The sequence below is a fragment of the Drosophila melanogaster genome, chromosome 2R (genome assembly GCF_000001215.4).
Source record: "Drosophila melanogaster chromosome 2R".
Lineage (NCBI taxonomy): Eukaryota > Metazoa > Arthropoda > Insecta > Diptera > Drosophilidae > Drosophila > Drosophila melanogaster.
This window is the reverse complement of record NT_033778.4, coordinates 22,022,366-22,044,296: the sequence shown is the minus strand read 5'-3', so window position 1 is coordinate 22,044,296 and position 21,931 is coordinate 22,022,366. Positions and strand designations below refer to the sequence as shown.

General features: G+C 42.5%; 3 protein-coding genes across 4 annotated transcripts in view; 2 read left to right on the top strand and 1 right to left on the bottom strand.

Annotated features, from left to right (window-relative positions):
• The first annotated feature begins 1,351 nt into the window (after nt 1-1,351).
• On the top strand, nt 1,352-2,630 carry PpD5 (Protein phosphatase D5). The gene has a single exon (NM_079968.3). The coding sequence runs from the start codon at nt 1,444-1,446 to the stop codon at nt 2,482-2,484; it is 1,041 nt and encodes a 346-aa protein (NP_524707.1). The 5' UTR covers nt 1,352-1,443; the 3' UTR covers nt 2,485-2,630.
• Nucleotides 2,631-4,737: 2,107 nt separating this feature from the next.
• Nucleotides 4,738-21,931, top strand: part of CG34370 (uncharacterized protein) — a 52,492-nt gene continuing 35,298 nt past the window's right edge. The window contains exons 1-2 of one of the 2 annotated variants that reach the window (NM_001103934.2): nt 4,738-4,893; nt 6,578-6,905. In NM_001103934.2, coding sequence (NP_001097404.2) covers nt 6,767-6,905 — 139 coding nt within the window. In that variant the 5' untranslated portion in view covers nt 4,738-4,893; nt 6,578-6,766. Of the gene's footprint in view, nt 4,942-6,577; nt 6,906-21,931 lie in introns of both variants that reach the window. The other variant, NM_206199.2, reaches the window with a different exon arrangement.
• CG9308 (uncharacterized protein) lies at nt 8,631-9,453 on the bottom strand. Its single transcript, NM_137785.3, has one exon. The coding sequence runs from the start codon at nt 9,374-9,376 to the stop codon at nt 8,765-8,767; it is 612 nt and encodes a 203-aa protein (NP_611629.1). The 5' UTR covers nt 9,377-9,453; the 3' UTR covers nt 8,631-8,764.

Below are 21,931 nucleotides of genomic sequence, written 5' to 3'. Positions count from 1 at the left end.
TGAGTTGAAATTCCTTAAAATTGGTATTTAGATGGAAACGAAAAGAGGGTTTTCCACTTAAATAATAGCTTACTTTCTATAAACTAGGTCGCATCAAATCAAGTAACACGTGAAATTGCGTTGATTGCATTCTTCGCATTTCATTGTGTGATTTTAAACCGCAATGCTGCTTCTAAAACCATATCACATAGTCCCATATATGCCCTAAGTACCCATATCGAAAAGAACGATGGGGATTATCCCACTTTGGCCACAATTTAATTACATTTGCCGCACAAGGGAACCCTTCAAAGCTCCCGCAGCGCATTAGAGAACCGCTGGGGCATTGAATTAAACTGACATTAAAATAGATTCCGAATGGTGGCTGAGGAAAAAATGCAAACAAACCCGGGAGTGGGCGAGGAAATGGGTTTTTCCCCGGGCCATGCATTAAATCCACCACAGAAAACAATGCACAAATCCTATTTGAGCGCCGCTTGCAATTAAATACATTCTGGGCGGGACAAATGGGTCGGTGGGCTTCAAAGTTGCCAGTGGTTTTTAGGTTGCCCGAGTGGTAAAACACACATGAGTCCCGGGTGGAGCCACTACAGCCGGAAGTACACAAATCGCATAAAATCCAAAAAGGGCGCGATGTGGGACACAAGGAGCTGGGTCCGAACTGAGATCTGAGAGTTGGGTCCAAAAAAAGAGAGTGACATAAAAAGCAAACAGTGTCGACACTGATTCAAAAATGTATTCAAAATGCGCTCCGAGAACTGCAGGAAAGCGTTGGGCTGGGAAATAAAGGATTTTTTCGAGCGGGAACTTAAAACCCTAGATGGCCCGAAATGCTATCAAAAAGCTCCTCGCTCCCGTTCACTCCTTTAAGCCGCATTACAAGTGCAGGAAGCCCTGTGAATCGGGATTACGAGTAGCCAAAATGCAGCTGGGTCCTTGATTCGTGGCCAAAGGGGGAGTGGGTGGCTTCGCCCACGCGGTTCAAGGGTCAACTGCGAGTAAACAAGCAACTTTGCGGCGCTTTTGCTTTGTTATCGAAAGCGAACATTTTAATGTTTTCCGTCTTTTTGTTTTTGCCAAATTTATGCCAAGTGTCTGATAATTGAAACGGTCGAGGTGCAAAAGATAGTGCCAAAGTGAATTGGAGAGGATTCGGATTATCGGCCAGAGAAACAAAATGTTAAAGTAAACGGAGTGAAAAACTCACGCGAAACAACTAAGTTTTAAAGTGCAGTTTTATACCAATTCCAGTTAACAACTTAAGCTTTAAGAAAAAACTACACGAAGTGTTGTTTTTGACTTTCGAATATATTTTGCCTAAGCTACAAAAGGATGGGAAGGCTTTGATAACGTTGTACCATTTGCTTTGTGTTTCCTTTCGGTAAGAAAAGTTACCAGACGAAAACTGTAACACTCCATCCGTAATTCAGAAATAAGAAAACGATGTCTCGTCGTTCGACCGTTTTATCAACTGGTAAGGAGAGCTCCAAGGAGGAAAAGAATCGAATGTCCCAATTGGACGTTATTATCGGTCAACTGAAGACGATGGCGGTTGGAAACCGGAGGGCCGGAAATCTATCCGAGGCCACCATCACATATATATGCCAGGCGAGCCGAGAGCTGTTTCTATCCCAGCCGATGCTCCTCGAACTGAGTGCTCCGGTAAAGATCTGCGGGGATCTGCACGGTCAGTTCAAGGATCTATTGAGGATATTCCAGCAGTGCGGTGTGCCACCGCTTTCAAACTACCTATTCCTTGGGGATTACGTGGATCGGGGTCACTGCTCCATCGAGACTTTATCGCTGCTGTTGACCTATAAGCTTCGCTATCCGGAGACTTTCTTCCTGCTGCGCGGCAATCATGAATCGGCGGATTTGAATCGGGTATATGGGTTTTTCGACGAGTGCAAGCGACGATATAGCATCAAGTTGTGGCGCTCCTTTGTCGATTGCTATGACTGCATGCCAGTGGCCGCCATCATAGCCGATCGCATCTTTTGCGTCCACGGCGGACTGAGTCCGGATCTGAATAACCTGGATGACATCCGGCGGCTGAATCGCCCCACCGATGTGCCCAGCGATGGGCTGCTGTGCGATTTGCTTTGGTCGGATCCGGATGAGACCACCGGAACGTGGGCGTCCAACGATCGAGGTGTCAGCTTCACCTTTGGAGCCAACATAGTGGAGGGCTTCCTCATGCAGCACAAGTTTAACCTGATTGTCCGCGCCCACCAAGTGGTCGAGGATGGCTACGAGTTCTTCGCCGACCGCCAGTTGGTCACCATTTTCTCGGCCCCGAACTACTGCGACATCTTTGATAACTGCGGAGCTGTTCTGGTGGTGGACGCCAAACTGGTCTGCCACTTTGTCATCATCCGTCCGAGACCGTTTTCGCGACCCACGGGCTTTGAGTCGGATAGTGGATCTACAGCTACGGCGACCAATGGACCACCGCCGTCCATGAGGGAGAAGAGGCTTTATTAGGTTTGTTCGTTCAATATTTTATATTTTATATTTTATTGCTCTTGTTTTTGAATCGATTATTTTGCTTTCAATTGCGGCTTAATCGAAGGACAATTGAAGGTCGGGCAGACCCCAAAGAAAAGTGTAATAAATCTTCATTTAAATTTAATTAAAATTCCCAATGACCGAGTGGGTGGGGTAAAGACGGCGGGATGAAAATGGGGACACAAATCGTTCTGACAAGGGGGAATACATGAGGCGGGGTCAGAGGTTAACAGCTCGGCAGGCGAATGAGGTGGAGGTGGTAGCTTTTGTTTGACTTTGTAAAACGTCTACCTGGCCACACTTTATGCCAGGGAAAATAATTCCGTGCGCAAATATTTAAATGTGGCCAACGGGAGAAGCCGGTGGCCCGGAGGCGGGGTCTCCGTTCTGTCGGCCCGCAGGCAAAACTCGTTTTGTTTACAAAAACCTGGCATCGTAATTTATACATTCATGTGTGTAAACATAAACAAAAGGTTCCAAGGCAAGGAAAAGTGCCAGCAGGTGAAACTGCGGGCGGGGCGGCCAAAGAAAATAACTTTAATAATCTGGGAAAACACAAATAACATCCGAGTGTGGGTGCGTTTGTGTGTGTGTAGAAAAACAAGCAACTTTATTTATTATGTGTTCAATTGCAATGGCCAAAGGCATTGGCAAAATGAGGGTGGCATACGAGGCGTATGCGTGATTTCTGATGCACAGCCGGCGCATAAATCACATAATTGCGGCTGCCTGCGGCCATTTTGAATTGTAATTAATTTGTAATTTGTTGTACATATTTATCGAACCATTCTATCCCATTTAAATCAATTGTGTAACGATTTTGTTAAATATTTTATGGCCCGTGTAAGTTATGAATGGCAAAGGTAACCCATAAGTATGCAACAGTCGCTGGAATTTTTCTGAAATCGAATCCCTTTGATGTTGGTTGATTCAATTTCGATCAAAGTGTGGCCCACCTTTTTTCGCACTTTCCAGATTTGTTTTTCGCACTTCCCTCGCTTATATGTGCCTAATAAAATATAAAACGTAAGCTGGAGGATGCCAAGGCACTTGCCTTTATGGGCAACAAAAAGTAACTTTATGTCTGCATTTCGGGCGTAACACAAAAAAAACGCTGAAATTAAATAGCAATGTAAAAAATGCCGAAACGATATGGGGCCACTTAAAGGTGACCGACAGGTGGGGAAATGTGTTCCAACAGGCCAGATGATGTATAAAAATGTCAACGGCAACAAGAGGCAAGGTTGTAAGTGTCAGGGCGAGATGCGGAAAACTTTACCAAATGGTGTCAAAACATAAAACGAAAATTAAGCAAAATAAAACGAAAAAGGAACACACCGGATCTTTTTTTTTATATATTTTTAGTGGCCCTACCTCTGGTCCTGACACCTGCGCACATCCTTGAGGATAGCCAGGAAATGAGAAAATAAAGAGAGCAGCGGCAGGACACTACTTGCACCTGAAGCTGATGGTTGATAGCTATAAAAAATACCACCACCTTTCGTTCCGCCCATCTTAAAACTCAGCCGTTACCGTTATACTTAAAGGTTATGGGGGGCACGTTACGGTGGGTGGGTTTCGGAATCTGCAGTGGAGCGCAGCGGTCCGTGGCCCAAGTTCCTTCGCTCGCTGCGATCCCCAATCTGATTGGCATGCGAAGGTCGTCGCCAGCTGTCCACGCAATGAGTCGCCCTGGATGATGACCACGTTGGGTGGGCTTGGGACATAGGGGAATCGAAAGAATCCTTATTAAACCATGTTCATTTGTCAGTTGGAATTTACTATATAATAAATGGTAGATTGAATATATATAATCTAATACAATAAAATTTTTAATAATATATATTTTAATGGTTACTTTTCCACTGTGTATCTTCCTTCATTCATTCCTTTGCCCAAATTTCCCGTTAACCGATTTCGTGGCGTTGCTTACGTAATGCCGAATCAAAACACGGACTTTGTTGTTGTTCTCCTCGACCACGTGCGAATCCAACTGCGAACAGCTGATTAGGCGTAAACAAAGGTCAGATGGTTCGGGAGAGTCAGAGATTTCAAAGGAGAGAGCGTTACGCACAAATCAGAGCTTTCACGCTCCCCGGAAACGGTCTTTACCGTTTCGCTCAGTTGGGGTCGTCGTCGGAAAATCAGCTTCACTTTCATTCAGAGCTTCAGCTTCGTTAGCGGGGCTCGTCTCTGTTCGTTTTCGCCAGAGAAATCTGAAATAATCGCCAGTTTGCCGTGGCAAGTCGAAGCCTGAGGTCGTGTCGTCGTGGTGGCTTTTGTTCGGATTGTCACATATACATTGATGTATGTAAGTTCATCGGATTTCGCCAAAGCAGCTCATTAAATTCGCGCTCAGTTCGTCTGCAGAAGTCAGCAGTAGCGGTTCGTAGTGCTCCGTAATTTCAATGTGTACAGAGTGTTGTGTTTGTGGTGCGTGTTACCCAATTGTGTAATTGTAATGGATGTCTTTCGTTAAGATTAAATATTAAATTTTCAATGCTCAATCGTCGGTGGGACCAGCTCAGCGCCAGCTCGATGCCTTGGCCAACGTAGGACTACATGGCGGCTACGTGATTTTTTATAAAGTGCCTCCGCAAATACAAAATAAGGATAAAACAAATATAAAAGGAGAAACGCGTGCCACATCCGTCAATGGCCATCAGGATGTTTCCCTACCCATTTATTTTCGTGTGGGTTTCGCTCAGTTGGCTTTTGTTTTTGTCCCTATGTTATTCTTTTCCAGTTTTCGTCCCTTTTTCACCATATGCCACATGCCACAACTGAATTTGCCCCGACTTTGATTTTTATTGCCGCCGCATTTCGCCTTCTTTTTGTTGCTCCCCTTCGAAGCGTTTGCATAAATAATTGAATGCGCCTAGAGGTGCAATAAAAACCCGTGCGACCCATTGAAATATTGAACCAGCTGAACCCACAAAACGACCCGCCACGATACCTTTGAATTGGCCAAGCAGGCATTCATCATTGAAATAACGGTGGAAGGGTATTATATTTTTAATGAAATATGAAACCGAATGAGTCGCAACGGAATGCGTGTATCAAACAATTAAACAAAAAAATGCACATATTCGTGAAATATTCATTTGTTGCGTTGAATAAACAAAGCTGCGAATTATTTGCATCCTTAAAACTTAATAAGTAAAAATAATGTCATAAATAATAACAGGACAGATGATGGCAATCGTGAACGGGAATTGCGTAACTATGGCTATTAAAAATCCCTTGTAATATCCAGCTATTCTCTAGATTACAAAACGATGTCAACGTTTACAACAAGCATTTTTTCAATCTGCCCAAAAAATCCCCTTTAAAAGTATTTCATACCAAAACAACCGAAAAAAACGTAACCAAAATATTTCAGCCACATTTTTCTTGGCTGACTCACGTCGCCAGGTTGCAGCACCGGATCCTGATCCGGGCTGTGTTGGTGTTGGTGTGGATCCGTGCCCTTTTTGGCTCGATGGTTGGTTGACCTCCAGGCACCACTAATTGCTGCAATTTTTCAAGCTCCACAGAGCGTCGCCAGCCCTTAGTTGGCTGCCAGAAAAAAAGTATTTTTGCTTTCCATTCCTTTTTTGGCGTTGCCAATTTCCATGGAAATGCAACTGTGAATTTTTGATATTTATCAGCCAAAAAATGGAAAAGAAAATAGAAAACAGCAGCTGAGAAGAAAGCTGCGATATTTCTGCGGTCGTCCTCGAAAAGTCCTTGACATGCTGGCCTCTTCTAATGAAGAATGATTGCCAACAGTTCGCCTCACGGGATTTTACTCGTTTTTCAGTTCCCGCTGGATTTCCCATGACTAATGATGACCAAACAATGAGCCATTAAAAGATGGCAAAAAAAAAAAAATGTTAACCATGAACAAAAAATCAATTAAAGAGTAAATTGCATTTTAATGAATAGCAAATATGCCCGGCTAAATGCGTATAAAAATAGGAGGGATACAAGAAAATGCATTTGCAATTATCAAATAAAATAGCATTGCAAATATTTGACGAATATTTCACAATAGTTGTTTTTTCTTCGAATTCAAATTATTTTTCAGTAGAATATGCAATGAGCGAATAAAATAAATAGGCGCAGAGAAATATATAAACGGTAGTTGTGAAAGTGAAGTGCACAAACCAAAATGCACCAAAGCAAACGCTCCAGCGAAATGTGGAATCAATACCGAAACCAAAACCGAAACAAAAACCAAAGTCAAGGATCCAGTGGAGTCACCCGTCGTCCAACGATGGGGCGGAACAAAGGAGCTGCCGCCGGATCACGAGCACTCAACTGTGGCCTGTTGATGCTCCTGCTGCTCCTCCAGCTGGTGGGTGAGCGCCTGGCGACGCCATCGCCATCCTCCATGCAGGCGCCACAGAAACGAGGTAGGTGTCGCCATACACACAAACAAAAAACCAAGGTTCCATTAGGAATTCCCCAACTTTTCTTTTTTAGTATTGAGAAATTGGCATGAAAAATAATTCAGTATCTTTGAATATTTTTCTTGTGAATTAAAATTTACATATTTGAAATCATGTTACAGCGCGCTGCGATTATCTATCTAATCTATCTATTTTTTATCTAAGAATGGATTCAATTAAATAGAAATGGATGTGAAGTAAACTCAAAACAGTAACTGTGCCCCATTTCAGATAATTTTTTTGTAGTGCAATCACTGTGGTCCAAAATGGCAAATAAATGTCAAATAACACAGCTCTAACCCCACTTCCCATATGGCTCGTGTGTTTGCTGTGTTGCGGGTAAATACTCGTAGGCAGTACAAAAGGCGCACCACGTTGCGTATACGCTATGTTGCCATGGCAGCCGCGCCGCCTGTGCTGCTGCCATTGTTGCTCCAGCTGAAGCACTAGAGCACCGATGCCCATACCCATCTGAAGCTGGGACTGAGGCTGGTGGCAGTATTTTATTAACATTACATTGCTTTCAACTCGGCCTGACATAATAGAAAATTGAATTGCCACGATGGCTGTGTGGGAGTACTGAGCTGGGTGAACTTCAAGTGGGAGGACATTTGAACCCAGAGGCAACCCAAGGGCAACCACTGCCTTTAACCCCGGCATCTCTGCAAGTGATGCAATTAAGTGAACAGCTCTGAAGGATGCAAAACATAATTGAGGCTCGGGTGCCATGAGATCCTGGCAGGCGATAATGATGATACATGATGGGCCATCGGAATGTTGAGTAGCATCTGGCGGAGAAATCGAAGTGCCAAGTATGTCCTTAATAGATTCCCATGTAAGGGTAGATGGCTTACAATTTTAACTCTCTTTTTAATTAAGTTGTGTTATATATTTCAAGATGAGAAATGGCTAAAATTTTAATATACATACTTGCCTTCGAGCAACCAAAGAATGTAAATTTGGAATAAAATTCTTTGAAAATATTCCTCGGGGAGTTGGGTTTTCTCTCGGCCAGTTAGCTTTCTCCCGGCCTCAGTTGCCTTTCCTGTTTTGCCTTACGAACTTTATTTGCGTGCTGCTCCATTGGATGCCAGGATATTTGTACCACATTGGCCCCGTTCCCGACTCGCTCGTCCTGCTCCCTGAACTTTTGCTTTCATTTGACGCTGGGGAACAATATTGTACCAAGTCGGGTGTCCTTTATTCATTCTTCTTGCGCCACCAGATGCCGCGTCTCGAGAGCTCCCACAACATGCTTCATTTTATTATGCAACAACCAACGAAAAAATGTAGGGAAAACTTGCTACTTTATAGGGCAATACATATACAACCGTGGCACGGGAATAGAAAAAAAAACAAAAAGAGGAGCGGGAAAAACTTGACGCGACATTGTCGTAAATAAGAGGCAAAAACTTTGGCTTTGTTTTGCCAAGAAGCAGAGAAAGCGGCGGGAGAAAGTTGTGAATGAATATGATAAGTTTCCGACTCGACTGGTGTATTGGCCATGTGTGGACACCCGTCATAAATTTCTACTGCTAATCCAATGCGGGCCACAGTCTATATAGGTGAAGTGAACTTTATGGATACTTGAACCAGCCCCCCGGACGTGGAAAAGTTTTATGGTTTGTGAAGCGTGAAATATGCAACAAATTGAGGGGAAAGAAAAGCCACAAGGAAAGACCAGTCGTTAAATTTTTCCAACATTCTTAGCCTTTTATTGGTAGTTGTAATCTAGCAATCCTGTAATCCTTTGAAACAATATTAAGAAAATCTTACAAACTTCGCGACTGTTTTATCAGATGAAATGCTCATCAATTTGCAGTTCAAACCACGCGCTTGACTTCGAAGAAATGCTTGAGGTAGTATACCTCCAGAACGGCCGTAATGATCAGCATCATTGGTCCAAATATAGACCACGCCAGGACTCGCAGTTCCACCATATCGCTGACCTCCAAGTGACCGCGATAGCGAAAGTGCATGTACTCCTGCTCCATTTTCACGGCTCCCAGTTTGGCGGAGAGTTGGTTGATCATCGATTGGACCGTCGCCTGCTCGATGACGTCGTCAACTCGCTTCGAGGAGTCCATGTAGAACTCAATGGCCCTGGCAACGTGAAATTGGAACATTAGGATCTTGGGCGTCATCGTGGACATCTTATTGTCGAAGCACAATTGGTACCGTCCCTCTTTCATGGCCGTAAAGGTGAAGCTGCCCATGGTGTCCTGCTTGGAGTGGTGCAGGCGATCGTCGTCTGGTCCAGCAATCTCCACGCCCACATCCTTGAAGCCACCTTCCATTACCTCGAAGGACACGGTCACCTTGTCGCTGACATTGGCATGATCGTAGAAGCACATCGTCTCGTGGGCATCCAGGGTAACGATGAAGCCACAAGCCGCTTGAAAAAGCACTAACACTAAGACAATAGCTGACAGCATCTTCAATTTATTTCGTTTTGCGGCCGGGACTCAATATACATTAGTATATACACATAAATCCAGTGTATATATTTATTCAGAGATTGAAAGACGTTATTCTCCCGACCACTCCCAACCGAGCTGAATAATTGAATGCTGTGCTAATTTAACCAACTTCGCTTCATTATCGAGCTGGCCTTCCCACCAGTCGCCCCACTTTGCCCACATGGCCCCGTTTCTGCAAACACCCTACAAATCAAATTAAGATGATAAAAGCAAATTGCAAATTGTCAGATGTCCGCCCCAAAGTCGCCCCCTTGGCAATGCATATTTGATGTTATCGATTCCTTGGCCCATCAATTGTCAAAATGTCATGCATTTTTAATGCCATCTGGGCGGGCGGACACGCATTTGGATTTTCCGCAAATCATTCTTCTTGCTCTTTCAGTCGCCCATCGAAAGCTGGATTGCAGTTTTTGTGCCATAAATTTCCGTTCAAAATGATGGAGTTTAAATCACTTTTAAATTTTACAACATTTATCCATTATTTTCGGTTGAAATTTCAGCCCATTGTTTGTTTCAGTTAATTTCGAGAAAATTGTTTGCATGAATGAAATCAAAACTGTTGTAAATATAATTCCACTAATTGCCGCGTAATTTTTCTGCAAAAATGTTTCCCTAGTCGCGGTAATAACTGTTATTACAAGATATTTTCTCAACTTTCATAAAATTTGTGCAGCTTCCCAAAATGATGTATTAAATTGCATGGAAATTCGTACTGATTTCAGCCGTGTTCAGTCATGTGAAACCATCGAATTTAACGCCGTTTCAGCAAGAAGTCAGCAAATTGATTCAATTGCGATAAAAATGAAGTCCCTTTAACAATTTGTTTATCATCCGGAAACGCCGTCCTTTAGCCCGCCATTCACACTTTATGTCGCACCTTAAAACAATTTTACGAGTCGTCAATTCGACGGCCGGGAAACTCCTTCAACTCCGCACAGACAGACTTTCAACTATTTGCAAAATGATCTCTCTCTCTTTCGCACCCAGTGCTCCTATCTCTTTCTGTGGAAACATTTTACAACTATTTGCTGTTTGCCCTATTTAAACATTTTTTTCTGCTCTGTTCTCCTTGTTTTGCATGGATTCTTTTTTCGCAAGTTCTTTTGGAGCGCGCACTTCTGAATATCCTTTATGATATTCAATTTCAAATTCTAATGCTTTAAGCGATTAAGTACACGCTTTACGCCACTTAACTCCATGTCGCCCGTTTTAGACGGTGTCAGTTGGCCCGCTGCTCCACCACTCCTCCCATCCAGATCCTATCCAGTTTCCTTCCCCTCGCCTCATTCGAATCGCGGTATTTGCCGACTTCAGTTACTTTAGGCGCCGGCAACACTTGACGCTGTTTTTGCCCCTGCCGCTGCCTACTGTGCACTGAGAAAAAATCTTTAAACGGTACCACCCAAAAAAATGTATAGCACGCCTATAATCTGATAAACCGCAAAAAGTTTGTTTTAAAAATCAACTCACTTCTAGAACAGTTTCTCAAGCATACAATTTTCCTCTTAGTGTGCTCCTGCCTCCGATCTTTTTTTCTACCCCACCCGCCGTGTCGACATGACATCGACGCTCTTAAGTGCCAGTTCGAGTTGGCCCCGCCACTGGATTTCCCTTTTTTCTATTTTTTTTTGTGCCGTGCTCAAGGACTTTTTGCTGGATATTTCATGTGCGTGCAGCGGCTTAGGAGCAGATGTGCGTGTAGGTGGAGCTTTGGATGGATGGTGCCCCAATCCCCGCAAGGAATGGTTGCGGGGTACAGATTTCGACACGGTGTGGCTGTTGCCAACGATTGGGCCTGACTTAAAGCTCCTTAAATTACGTATACGCCCCGGTGGTCAGTCAGTCGCCAGCCTGAGGATAATAGCCTCGTCCAGTTCTCATCGTTTTTCCTAGTTTGCCATCTTTGTCCCCTTATTTTGCATTTTCTGCATAAACTTCTGATACTCCTCGCCTAGTGGCGGTATCTAGTCAATTATATTAATACCACTTGGGGAAAAAGTTGCCAGAAACTCACGTCAGTTCGGCTTTGATCTACTCCACTCTGTCCTGTTTTTGTATCCTCTGTATCCCTGAAACGCTCTTTCCACATCGAATTGCTTTTGTGACCAGGCCATTCGTGCGTGTTCTAATTTGTTTGCAGCACTACGTGTGTGTTTCTTGTTGATTGCCACTCGCATCCTCTATTCCCAGCCCCAAGCTCACCTACCAGCCCACGCCTCTAGGTCCTTTTTTAATGCTCTTTTACAGGTGCAAATGATTCTATTTCGACGCATTTCCCTACTTTTTTTTTATATCTCTCGACATTAGCCCCATTTTTTATATCGTTAAATATTGGATAGCCTGCAGTTTGCAGTAAATGAAGCAATTAGTGTGGGAACTGCTTATTAGCCAAAAAACATTTTGAATGCAAAAACTAAGCCTATAGTTTGAGACGCTTATAATATTATATACAATACAATTATTTATATACTATATGTTTCAATGCATATGACTCAGTATTATATTAAGTATTGTGTTAAGTTTACCATTTCCCGCCTTATTGTAAACGAGTCAAATCTTTATTTGGCAAACAACTCAAAGAAATTGAGGCAAAAAGAAAACAGTTGAACAAGCAAACCAATCGAACTGATAAAAGGGGCCGTATTCTTGCCATAAGCTGCACAGGAATCGTGCTAATCTCCACTTGAAAAACACTTGACGAGGGGTTGGTGGGGCGTAGGATGCGAGGGAAATGGAAAAGCCATGAGAAATGAGCCGAAGGCAGCCTGTGAATGAGCTGTAAAAAGGCTCAAGTATTGACAATGCCTTTGGTCTGCCATGCGATATCTTCCGCCCACTTTCTTAGCACGTATTTGTGTGCGTGTGTGTGTGTGTAATGGGCTAATGGGCGTGGCAAAAGGGACTTGACAACAAATTGGCAAATTTCGTATTTTTTTCCCACTCGTATTTTCTCGATGTGTGTTGGTGTGTTTGTGGGGATTTATTTCAATTGAAAGTGCCGCCATGAGCTGTCAACATGAATCCTTAGCCAGACTCTAGCAATAAGTCAGCTAACGAGCTTCAATGAGGCATGCCAAGTATTTCCGGTACACACACTAGCACACAAACGCACACATACGCACACATATACACAAAGGGAAAACGGGGGGAGCAGAGCGAGCGAGATGGAGATATCAAATAGCTTGGCGTTGCTGCTGCATTTTCGTGTCCCAAAATTTTTGCTATGTGTTGGCATGAAATTTACATTAGAATTTCCTCTCCTTTCTGGCTACAATTTCCCTGCACAAACAAGGAAGATAGGACGACATGCCAGCTCTAAGGACTTTTGGCATAATTTTGCGCAATTTTCAGAGCTGTAATTTCAACAACATTTCGTAGCTAAATTAAATTGCCTGCCAAACGATTCTGTTAATGTCTGCATTTGATATTTGCATTTGGCATTTGCTGGTAAATTTAATGTTTGTTTTTACTACCATATGTTCAGTGTACCCGCTCTCTTCAAATCAATTCCCTTTTGCTAATTGGCATCGGGTTTCTACGGTTAAACCAACTCAATTAGTCCAAGTTTTTGGGACAAAGAAGTTTCAGACGCTTGCGGCTTTCCAGGGAAACCAAAACGTTCACCCCTCGGCTAAAATCGTTCGAACACACACAAATTGCACTGGAAGAAACAACAAAGGTTGTGAGCCAATCTGCGTATTCATCCTTGAGATCTTAAGTCTTAAATATCGAATATAAACCTATGAAATATACAGTACATTGTACCTTTTCATACACAGAAGCAAAATCTTGTAATACAAGAGGTTATTTTGATGTAGAAACTTCTTTCGGTGCACTAACATTCTGGGGTCTGTATCCTTGCAAAGTGTTTGACATTTGCAATTTTGCGTCACGCTTGGCAGACAGGCAAAAAGGTTTCTGTGGCTTTTGTGGCTGTCACTTGGCGACCGATTCGTTGGCATTTGGACACTGGACTTTGGCATTCATATTGAACGGCTTTCGGCTTTGATTGAACTCAAATGAAGCTTGATGCGGTTAATGGGGGGGAAATGCCATGGGCAGCGTGTGTATATCAATTATGTAAAGTGCGGAGCCAAAGAAGTAATGGAATTAGGAGTGGATTGCTTGCGCCCCCCTAAAGCCGCCATAAATCTTAAATTTCCTAACATAAAACTTCGTTTGAATTGCTCTACACACACTCAACTCATTTGGTGTGACAATTTTATGCATCGCAGTGCTCACATAAATCAAAGGACAAACTCAATGATAATCACTTTTGCAGAGGGGCTTTCAATTAAGAATTGTCGCCTGGCAACAATAACAATAACCAGGCGAAATTTAATTAAATATTCCTTAAACAGCAAACAGCAACAGCATGACGAGGAGTGAAGCAAGATATGCAGATTGAATTAAGTTTTATTCTTCACGCCCCTTTCCTGAGTTTGTTGAGGGTACGAGCGTAATGGTAATGTTTAGCACAAAATCGCAAACGTGTGTGTTATTCACACAAATGCGCAAATATACACAAGCACGCATACACACACACTCAAACATCCGGGAAACGCACATATATGCAGACAGACCGACACTTTTGCGGGAGCCACGAAAAATTTAATTTTCACACATTACTTGTGCATACTTGGAAATGCCAGAGGCGAAAAACCGAAACCAAAAACCGAACAGAGAGCACCGACAAACCGAAACGAGCACCTACCCGAAAACCCCATGCCCCCATCCCCAATCCAACTCCTCCCCTCCCACCCACCAACATGCACAGTCACAATTTAACGTATGCGTGATATTGAAACAATGTGAAAATTGCGCATACGCACAGTTGTACCACCTCGCACGCATTGTTCCCTGGGCAAGCAAACCAAGTCTTTAGCCTCGCAACCCCACCGGTGAACGGCGCGCCCCAAAAACAAAAAAAATACTTTATTTGATAAGCAAGTCATTTGCATATGGCAAGTTGACATCTCGCTGCGGGGGAGATCCTGGGAGAAAGGATGCCAAGCTGTCAGGAGGGCGTGAAATTAGAAACTTTGCCTGGAATCAGCTTCGTGTCAAGTATGCTGCTTCATTTCGCAGTCATAATAAAGTAACTAGCAGGTACAGTTGGGAATGAAAATTCAAGTTTCTTTAGTATATGAGTCTTTAACTTATATCATTTAAAAACACCAGTATACAAGTGCGCATTTAAAAGAAAATTGAGCTGCGCATTAGTTTTGGTAAATTATGTCGATGCTGATCAAATAAAAGCATCCACATAATGACGGTAAAACTTAAATTGATTATCCACTCCTCAATTTTAACTATTTGTGTGACCTATAATTTTTTATCAATATCGGCAAAATGCCAAAATATATTTATTGTAACTATATCCTTTTTTTCGCATTTATCAATATTTTATCGATTATGGCGTACATCTAAAATTCCATTAATCTACTTCTTTGCTGAACCCATTGAATACCAACAGCAAACGCATTTTTTATGACCATAAAACAAAGCTTCAATAAAAAGATATCCTCGAACAACAATCCATGCGATTTCCCCCATCCAAAAATAAGTGAAAACCCATTCATATTTTTCCAAACAATTTCTCGAAAGATTCACTGTCAACACAGGGTCTAAAACCAACAAGGACGTACATCATCGGCCATTATATAGTGCCCAGTTAGCCAGGCCAAGCAGGCAGCTTAACCAGATATTCCCCGGTCTCTTAGCCCTTACCCCTTGCCCCTTGCCCCATTTCTCTTTCAAATTCCCCCTTCACCTGTTTGCTCCACTGGCAGTCCAGCATTTTTGGTGGAGGCGACAATATTTTTGCACAATTTCCATTTTATTATTGCACATAACCCAAAATGCCATTTATTTTTACAAGTGCTTGTTGAAGTTTTCTCCATTTCTCTACACTTGCCGGCAGTTATATATATGTTCCGTATGTGTGGGAAGGAGAAGGAAGGCGAGAGGAGCGAGTGAGACGGCGAAAGGGCAAAAGGGTAACAACAACAATTGCGATGCCAAACACAGAAATTTATGGTCATTTGGGGAATTTTACGCTTTTTCAGCTTTGGAGCGCCGCATTAAATGCTTACATGTTGATTTAACATCCTGAAGCATGCACAGTTCCCAGCTCACAGTTCCCAGGCTCTTGGAAAACCCCCAACGTTTTCCGCCTTTTCCGCTTTTCCGGCCAACTTAAAATGCTACTTTGCATGCACTCTCGTCCTGGCCCCATTTCTCCTTACTCCTCCATACACTTTGGCCTTCCGATTCCTTCTGTTTTGTTTTAGCGCGCTCAGACTTCGTTTTCGGCGCTGCAAATCTTTGTTTATTTGCAGCTAAAATGCAAGGATTTATTGTAATTTTATACACAGCAGTACAGCAGCATGGCCCTCTAGCCTTCAGCTCAACAAATTGTTGGAAATTATGGCTCAAAAGCCAAGCGCTTTCATAAACATATGGTGGCTACGGCCAGATTTGTTTAAAGTTTGCCCGTTAAGTAAGCAACTTATGCGAAACAAAGAAAGCAGAGATGGCTTAAAGTTTACCCGGCTCACTTTATTTGTAAGTGCAGTCTTCTGGGTTTTTAATTAAAAACTGCGCCATTGTTGAGTTTATTAAAACAAAAAAAAAAAAAAACAAAAAAAATATTTCTCATTCAATTTTTGATTAAGTTGTGTAGGCGAATTTATTTGAGTCTTGTTGAACCTGTATCAAATAAATCACTGCCTAATTGAGCATAGTCAGATCATTGGAGCACTTTCGATATGGTTTTCATTAAGCATTCTCTAGGAAAAACACTCGTAGCCAAAGGCTCCACTAAGCCCTTTGTTCTGTTATACGCTTGTTGTTTTTCAGACCCGGCAATCCATCTTCATTGGAGGGCAACAAATCAAAGTTCTCACAGAAATGGTTTACACTGTATGGCTAACACGGAACGTGGGGGAAAAAACGTTGGCATTGAGTGGGGAAAATTCAGGGAGTTCAGGGAGGCGCAGCGGTGATTTCAAGAGGAAATTGCGCTTTTACCACTCGCACTTTTACTTGGCTGCGTATTTGAATGTTGAGTTTTTGAAAGGCATTTTTGCTCTCAAAAGAAATGCCCATGCAGCACACGCAAGTGTGGGTCCAAGTGGATGTAGTGGAAAAAATGTATTTGATATCGTTGCAACAGAAAATTAATTCATAGCAATTGAAAATATATTTGTAAAAGTGTATATACGTACATACTTGTGTTCCTGTATGAAAGGATCCTATTCGAAAATGAAATAATAAAAATGAATTACGAGACGAGCTAGGAAAATATGAATATATCTTGCCCATTTATGGTTTCTTTATTTGGAAGTATTTGCTTATTTTTCTGAGTGCACCCGCTGCAAATGCCAAAGTGAGCGTGCATTGAGAACCGCATCTCTTCTGTTTGTGGACCAAAGTTTGTTGTGTGTTTAGTTGCGCGTACTGCAGCCATTTTTTGTGGCTAAAAAGCGAACACACCCTGGAGAGAGAGCGAGAGTGAGCGAGACAAATACAAATGGAAAACTGTATTGGTGGAAAGTGCGGGGTTGGGAAAATGGGAAAATGGGGTTATGGGTAAAGCAAGCGGGCCCATATGCATTTCGAGCATTTCGAGTGCCCAACGGCGGTCAAAGTAAAAAGCATCAGGCTTTTGCCTTGCTTTTGTGTTTCATTTTGAATATTCACATGGTTGTGTGCGAGTTTGTGATATGTCAAAGTAAAAGTTTGCCTCGCTCCTTGGGGCGCTAGACTGTAATCTCTGTCCGCTGTTTGCCATTTTCCATTTTCACGGCGCTCGCGTCCGCTTTTCGTTGGCTCCAAGCCATATTGTTGGCCTGCCCAGAAAGTCGGCACTAGACAACCACCCACATGCACACCCACACCAACACTCACAGTCACCTCCACATGAATACATAAATATTTGCATACATTACTCGTATATTTGTCCCAAAAGTGCGCTGCTTTTTTGGTTAGCAAAAAAATTAAAAGGGCGAAAGGGGATCAGCAGTCGGGTTTGGCGGACAGTCTCTTATATTTTTGATGAGTCCCGCGGGGATCAGTAAGTTCATGCGATATGAGCATATGATTTGTTTTTCGTCCTCAGTATTTAGATTCAGTTTTTTTTCAAATCGTCCTGGCTTTAAGAGTGTATGGAATTGCAATTGATAAACTTTTTAAGTTGAAATACACATTGCAAAATCATTTCGCCTTACTTTTCTAAGAGTTCGTTTGCCCAAAATAATCCTAGGAATGAACTCCACCCAAGGTCTGCATTAAAAATCCACAAAATTTCTACCTCCAAAAGTGAAGCTAAAAACTATCAAGATAATTTGCCAAATTGTGTGGCTGCCACAGGCACCTGAAAAACAAAAAAAGAAAAAAACTCATGCACGAACGAAACGAACTTCTAGTATTTTGGAAGCACCCGTTTATGGGAAAACTTTAAGCAATTTATGACGTTTATTAAAAACCTTTAAAGCGCCTGCCAAGACTCGAAGCTGGTGAAGACACGTTTTCAGTTGAAGCTTTTTTTTTTACAGTGGAATGCGAAACTTTAATGGCAAACGCATGTAGACAGACAAAAGTTTTTCGGGGCCAGAAGAACTTGAAGTAATTTGCACAGTAATTGGGTATTAACCTGGCACAGAAGTACGTTGAATAAATGGACGTACTTTTAAGGCACGTCCTGCAGTTCGGTTCATTTAAGTGCCGTACACTCACATTGCTCATACGCCATGTGAGACGGTCTGCGGTCAGTTTGATGGATGTCCTGGCCCTGTGGGGCTTTCCAGGTTCCGCAGTCTGGCCTTTTATTCAAAACTTGGTTATCCATTTTCAGTTCGGTTTCGATTCCACTGCTGGCGGCAGTTTGTGCACCATTCTGGGGCCTTTATTTGACATTAAATATTAACAAAATGGCCTCAATGTACAGCACAATGTGAAGCAGGGGCGCAATAAAAGGGGTAGTACCTGTGACGTCTGCATTGCACAGATCCTTAAATAGGCAGAATTGCAGAGAAGAGCCACCTTGGTAAGGTATGTACAGGTCATTGTATAATGATATTTTCATCAATCCTCTTCATTTTCAAAAGCTACGCCCCTGTCTCCACATACATACGTGTGTCTGTAAACTTTGCGCTTTATCCTTAAACACATACCCACGTTGCTACGTGTGTTTCGTTTATAAATTTATATAGATGTTGGCTGCTGTTTGCTCGGCAAATTTTGCTATCCATTTTTCCCCCTCTCTTTAGTTGCCACCATCACTTTCAGCCCAGTTGATGTTGTTTATTTGCCCAACTGACGCATTGCTGTTGTTGGCCGAGTTGATGTTGCAGTTGCAGCACGCGATGTTGTGAATCTTCTGCCAGCTACTTTGCATGTGTGGCGTCAATTTTCGCGCAGCTGTAAAGGGATTCAACCATCTATTTTTGTAGCCAGTTGAATATATACAATACTATGTACAGTAGTGATTCCAAATAATTTATAAGCTGATTTAAATTCATAAAAAGGTGAAAAAAAGTATCCTTTTTATGAATCCCCAAATAAAGTATATATCTGCTTATTCCGCTTGCCAGTCATTTTTTGCGTACTTGCTTCGTTGAGTGCATTATTTTGGCACTCACTGGCATCCCATTGTCCTTGGTAACTCTGGCATTTTGAAGCCCCCCCGAAAGCCCATACCCATTATATTTAGTCGGCTGTATTAAGCAGCTGTCGACAGCTGTTGGCCCAGCACTGATAATCACATTTCGCGAAAGCTTTTTGTTTCGGCCCCAACTCGCTGACTACCCATCTCGTTTTGGCCCACAAGCGGCCTCTCCTCCCACACATGGAAATTAAGTTAATGTTTGCTTATGAATAAGCAAATAAGCGTCTGCAGTTGGATGATGGTCTTTGTGGAGAAGGGGTAACAGGGTGGAGCAGCCTGTCCGTGATGGACTCGCTGACGTTTACATTTTTGAAATGGCCAACACGTGTTCCTCCCAGCCACTTTGCAGATTCCAACCACCGAGCAGCCCATCCACCACCTACCACCACCCAGCACCACCCATTTGCGAGTCCTTCAAGCCCCCTTCCTCGCTCATTTCAATTTGCTTGCATTTCAATGCAAAACTTTTTCCATTTTGGCCCAGGCTTTCGTTTCTGCGAGTTCTCGCTCACGTTTCATACGATTGTGTGCAAAATACTTTGTGTTTTGCTTTCTCCTTTCCCCTGCGAGAGTGTGTGCGTGCGTGTTTGGGTGTGTGAGCGTGTATATCTGTGTGCCGGCATAATTAGCATTCTCCGTGCATTAATATTAATTAGTTAGTTATGCTGTGGCGCCTGGATCCGCATCAGTACCGGCTCCGTGGATGGTCAAACAATGTTGGATATGCATATACACTCATGTATATGTTAATAAATATGGAGCTCTATTCTCTGAAGTGGGCAGCTAAAGAACAGTCTGGGATTATTTACAATCGATACAAAAAAATACAAGCTTATTGTGTGGTAAAAAATTACAGAGTATCGGATTAATTCCAGGCTCGTTTAATAATCTCCTTATTGAAAGAATATATGAAATAATTCAAAAAGCCCCGTAGACTTGGCTTTCACATTAATGTTGGGCATTAATTAAAATACAAAAATGGGATTAGTTTTGCAAAGATTAAAGCAACTGAATTTAATCACTCCGTCAAAGGATTGATCAAAATTTACAAATGATATAATTTTTAAATTAAAGCCCAAAGAATTATGCTGTTTTAATCCATTGGAAACCCATGCTCTTTAAGCTGGCAAAAGAAAAGCACATTCCATTTTACGGACAGCCACTATAGATAGTGCATGCTATTCATGTGCTCATGTGCTGACAAAAACCGGGCAAATTTAGTGCCCATGTGCAAATCCTGTAGTCTGCAGATACCGAGCTGCAGTCGGCAAAAGTACAGAAGGTCATTAGGCTTCCCTTTTCGGGCCGAAAACTCTGGCAAGGCGAAACTTAGACTGGCCAGAAGACAAAACTTAAAGCAACCAAAGCCGCTTAGGCATGTTCATAGCTTCCGGTGGCAGTAAAAATACCGAAGTTGTTCCGTGTGCTCTAAAATCCTGTTGATGGTCGGCACACAATGGCAAACAAATAGAAATGTGAATGTAAATTTTATGGCTTCGCAAATAAAATCATTTGCTGCGACAATTTTCACAAATGAGAGGAAGGGCCGGCATTTAAATAAATAACAAGAAAAAATATAAATAATAATGGCAAAGTGGCAAGCAAACAGAAAGGACCGCCGGACGCAAAGGACAGGACAGGACAGAACAGTTATGCAAACAGGACACACAAATAAATGGACAAACAAACCGAACCGAACAAGGTGCCATGCCAAATGGTCTCCGGCTCACGCTGCGTATGAGTGATATGCCTTGGGGGCGTAAAGCTTCGGGCTTCGGCCTGATTTTTGGATTCGGATTCAGGGCTGGGCACGCTTTTAATTTATGCCATTGTTGGCTGAATTGAATCCAGGCCAATCAAGTGCAATTTATATAGACATTTGCCAATGAAACGGCTTCACAGTTACAGTTTGCTGTTGTCAATTCATTATTTACATGCATATGAAATGGGAAAGCGGATAGTGTTGGCAAAACGAGGGTGGTTTGTAAAAATTCAGGCCATTGATATCAACCTTTAGGCATCTTTCTTCTTCGCATGACACTCACTTACCTACAACTCATTACTAATGAATCAACTCTCACGAATAAGCAAATTTATGATGTGAACTTTTTCAACGTGAATTTCATTATGAAAACGTTGCTTAATTGCTTTCTGTTCACATGCCAATTTGGCATGTTATTAAGTGGAAGCCGAAGGATACCTCTCCGGAGGACTAAGCAACCCAATCTCTTCGTCCTGGGTGTCCTTCTATCTGTCTGCTTTTAATGCATTCCGACGTGAAGCTGCCAAACAAATATGCAAATTCTGGCAAACATCTGCAATGCCTTTGAATGTTTCTGGTTCTGCTGCTGTAGCCACTGTCGATGAACATTCAATGGCAATGGCATGGCATATTGTACCGACACACACAGGCTAATGGCAACTTTGTTCAATCTTGGCCCCAGGACCTCTGAAAAAATCGATGCATTGCCAGAAGTTACATCAAAATATACTTTTTAAGGAGCGTCAAGGGAACGTGTCACAGAAACTCGTTTAATGTGTTTCATTTTTTGATGAATTCTTAAAGTAGAGATTGAAAATGTTTTTTAGTTGTTAAAATTTCGTGTGCTTCGATTTTTTTCCCGTGTAGCAAGAACACATGAGAAGCCAAAAATCGAAGCAGCTAAAGCAACAATATCTAATCAAGTTGCCATGTTTGAATGGTCAGCGTGGCACAAAGACAGCTCGTTGTGTTTGCATTGACATTTGGTTCTCGTAGGCCATTGGCACGTTGCCTTTGCATTCGAATTAACAGTTATTTCTGGCACTGTTCCTCCTCACCTGCCATTTCTCCACCTACC

What these genes read in the sequence shown, in the direction of transcription:
- PpD5 (NM_079968.3), top strand. Translation starts at nt 1,444, where the DNA reads ATGTCTCGTCGTTCGACCGTTTTATCAACTGGTAAGGAGAGCTCCAAG.
- CG9308 (NM_137785.3), bottom strand. Translation starts at nt 9,376, where the DNA reads ATGCTGTCAGCTATTGTCTTAGTGTTAGTGCTTTTTCAAGCGGCTTGT.